Consider the following 3244-nt stretch of genomic DNA (forward strand, 5'->3'; position numbering starts at 1 on the left):
TGCTTACAGTATCGCAATATATCGGGATATATCGTATCGTGACCCCTCTGTBATGATATGTATCGTATCGCCAAATTCTTGCCAATACACGGCCCTAGTAACGATAGACCAGATGATTTTTTTCTCAACCCTTCACAATCGGACCAAAATGCATGATTACTGTCTACAACTAGGCAAAGAAGAAAAGACGTACAAGAGTAGGGAAACAGTGATAAAAGAAAAAAGTCAATAAGCAAAGTTCGTACATTTTATTATCAGCTGAGCTGTGAGAGGAAAAAAATACCATCAAATACCGTGAAACCGGTGTAATTGTTGAAAATACCGTGATATAAAATTTGGGTCATACCGCCCAGCTCTAGACATTAGTCTTATGAAACTAGACCACAAGCAGCATCCTAAAAACAACGAAACCAGAAAATCTGACAAAGGCACAGAGTATGGATGGATGCAAGAACTACAAGAAGGATTTGGGCTCACATTTTGTTTTCAACTCATCAAAAAAACATTTTAGCTGTGACCATATGTAGTCATCTATTTGCACGACACGAAGGCAATCGGAAACTTTTACGCCTCTGAGGAATGACTGAGCTGCTAGTGGATGGCACTCCTTCCCCGCCTGCTCCTGGGAGCTCTTTACTGCAGCCAACACCGGAAAGGACTGGTGGTGGAGTGCTGGAGCAGGGAGACAGCTGGTGAGATGGGATGCAAGTGTTGCTGGCGGGTATTAAAGTTTCCTTTCAAAGGCATCCCTGAGACGACCCTGTTTGCACTCATATGCAGAGTGCGATGCAGTGCTTCATTTCCCACTTCCCAGTCGCATATAAAACGAGCCACGCCAGCAGACACAACAAGGGCTCAAATATCAACTAAACAAACACAAGCAGCGCTAACGTTAGCCACTGAGACGCTAACCTTTGACCGCTGCTAGCTACCTTTGCGAGACTATATTAAAATGAGTTAAAGCGAAGCATAATGTATTTTCATCAAGCCTTATTGATTGGCTGATGAGTGAGGAAACATATCCTATTCCAAAGAAAAGCTGAGATTTCTTCCTACGCCCGTAGGAGGAAAAAAAGAGGGACTGGTTGAAAAAAAATGTCGGTGTTGTGGTGAAAAAAACACCCCCAATTTAAAAAAGGCTTCATTCAAGACAAGTTTATCCACTAATAAATGGAGTAAAAATTACAAGTGACAGCTGATTCTTGCATTTCAGTTCTCTGAAGAAGACAATTATCTGAAACAGCAGCCCTGCTTGATTTTATTTTTAGGCAAATTAGACTGAAAGAAATCTTTTCTGGCCAAAAAAGAGTTTGAAGCTTGAAATTAACTTTTCTATTTGACCAAAAACAAAAACTATTAGCAGTTAAAACAACTATTTAATAAGCTCATATGACAATTAATTTAGCTTGCCAAGAAAAACACAACAATATTAATAATAGATTCCATTTATATGGCACTTTACATTTGTAAACCTTAAAATGCTACATCGTAAAACTCAAAAGCAACAGAACAAAATAACTAAAAAAAACCCACACATATACATGTAACGTACTAGATAAATGTTTTCATAGTGAAAAATGCTCCTATTTTCTGTTAGTGGATAGAACTTGCCTTGAAACACTCCTTTAACGAGGGGCGCTTTTTTCAGCACAACACCGGTGAAGTCCCATGCCAGTTTTGGGAAGGATAGCTCCTTTTTATTTGGCATTTTCTGACTACTTATCTCCCCAAAAAACTATCCCACTAAATGGGATAATACCAGAAAACCGATATATAGAGGTTTTACTTTGAACGAGTGGCCGAGAAAAGAGCAATTCACGAGGCCCAATTAAACCTCCATTGGACACGTTCATCCAGCGTTTTCCGGCGGAGCTCCATATTGCCTGTGTTTGTATCCCACACCAGGTCCATCCGCGCCCCGCGTGTGGGAAAACCGTTATACCGCTAAAGAGCACCTCGAGGCGGGGCCGTGTGCTCGAGTCTAACCGGGCAGGACTTACCTTGCTTGCTTTCTATTTTTCTCGACATTTTCGTAGCCAGCAGGCAGCTGTGTGATCCCCCACACACTCGCGGTTCAACAAAACGCCACGGTCGATGCAGACAGACGAGCCTCGCCGTCGTCGTGCGTCCCCTCCGAGATTATTTCCTCATTTTCGATATACTCTTGTGTCCATGGGATGATTCCGCCGGGTTACAAATCATGTACTTGTAGGCCACACACATTGGTACGGTCAAACGCGGTCTCTGTCCGTCTCCGGGTAATTTTCACTGGATACACATACGCACAACACACTCACGTTAGTGCCCTGGACCCAGACTCTGTAGGAACAAGCTTGTCCAGAGTAACAGCGCCCCCTGGCGGCAGGTATTAGAAATATCGATATGTCAGCAAAGGGGATGGGCGTGTTTCAATCTCAGTCCAGAGGGTTGCAACAAACCAGACTGCTGGTCTGTTTTCACACTTAAACTATGTACTCTGAGTAACTTTAAAACCAAGACAAAAACAACAGGCCACAAACAGTCAAGTTTAAATCACAGGAAAATCAAAAATAGAAGATTGAAGCCAAGTTTAACATCACCTGCTGCAGAAATCTGTATCTGAAATCTGAAGGTTTTTACATACAACAACAATGCTTTGCTCATATTAATTATTTTCGTTTTATTGATGGGACTGTATTTGGTCATAGTCATTTTCAAAATATCTTTGCACCATGTGAAGGTTTATCATTGAACTGTGACTGATGTAAACATCCACCCTGCCAGTGCCCCCCTTCATTTTTCATTCTTTTGCGTCATACATTTTGTGAGGGTATTGTGCAAAACCAGCCTTTTTTTTTTTTAGCTTTATATCATGTTTTAATGTCATTCCCTCATCAAAAACAAACCCAGAGTGTTGCTTTGACTCATTCATGCATGTTTGAAAGCTCCTTGGATCTCATCTGGTAGCCTTGTGGAGCTGCCTAACTGCTTTCTGATACAAAACTCCACCTATTTATACTTAGCACCTCCCTGGAGCTCACTCTACAGCTGAGAATCCTCCCCACTGAGCACCCTTCACCTATTTGTTGTGAATATGTGCTGAAGTGGGAGGGTTGAAAACAATAGGAGGTTCTTAAAGAGACAGAAGCCAATTTCAAGGCATTTAGATGAAACAAAATCAAATGTATTTAGGTTATATATATTTACAGCTCTTTCATGACAACTGAAAGTAATATGGTTACTTGATCGTTGTATAGAATTGAAC

The 3244-nt window shown here is 41.3% G+C and overlaps 1 protein-coding gene across 9 annotated transcripts in view; it reads right to left on the reverse strand.

Annotated features, from left to right (window-relative positions):
* The window catches only part of rapgef1b (Rap guanine nucleotide exchange factor (GEF) 1b), a 61938-nt gene extending 59600 nt beyond the window's left edge, over positions 1 to 2338 (reverse strand). For 8 of the 9 annotated variants that reach the window (XM_014006560.1, XM_014006562.1, XM_014006565.1 and 5 more), the window contains exon 1: positions 2001 to 2338. In XM_014006560.1, coding sequence (XP_013862014.1) covers positions 2001 to 2028 — 28 coding nt within the window. In that variant the 5' untranslated portion in view covers positions 2029 to 2338. The remainder of the gene's footprint in view (positions 1 to 2000) is intronic. The other variant, XM_014006566.1, reaches the window with a different exon arrangement.
* Positions 2339 to 3244: the final 906 nt, after the last annotated feature.

Source organism: Austrofundulus limnaeus, unplaced genomic scaffold (assembly GCF_001266775.1).
Source record: "Austrofundulus limnaeus strain Quisiro unplaced genomic scaffold, Austrofundulus_limnaeus-1.0 Scaffold36, whole genome shotgun sequence".
NCBI lineage: Eukaryota > Metazoa > Chordata > Actinopteri > Cyprinodontiformes > Rivulidae > Austrofundulus > Austrofundulus limnaeus.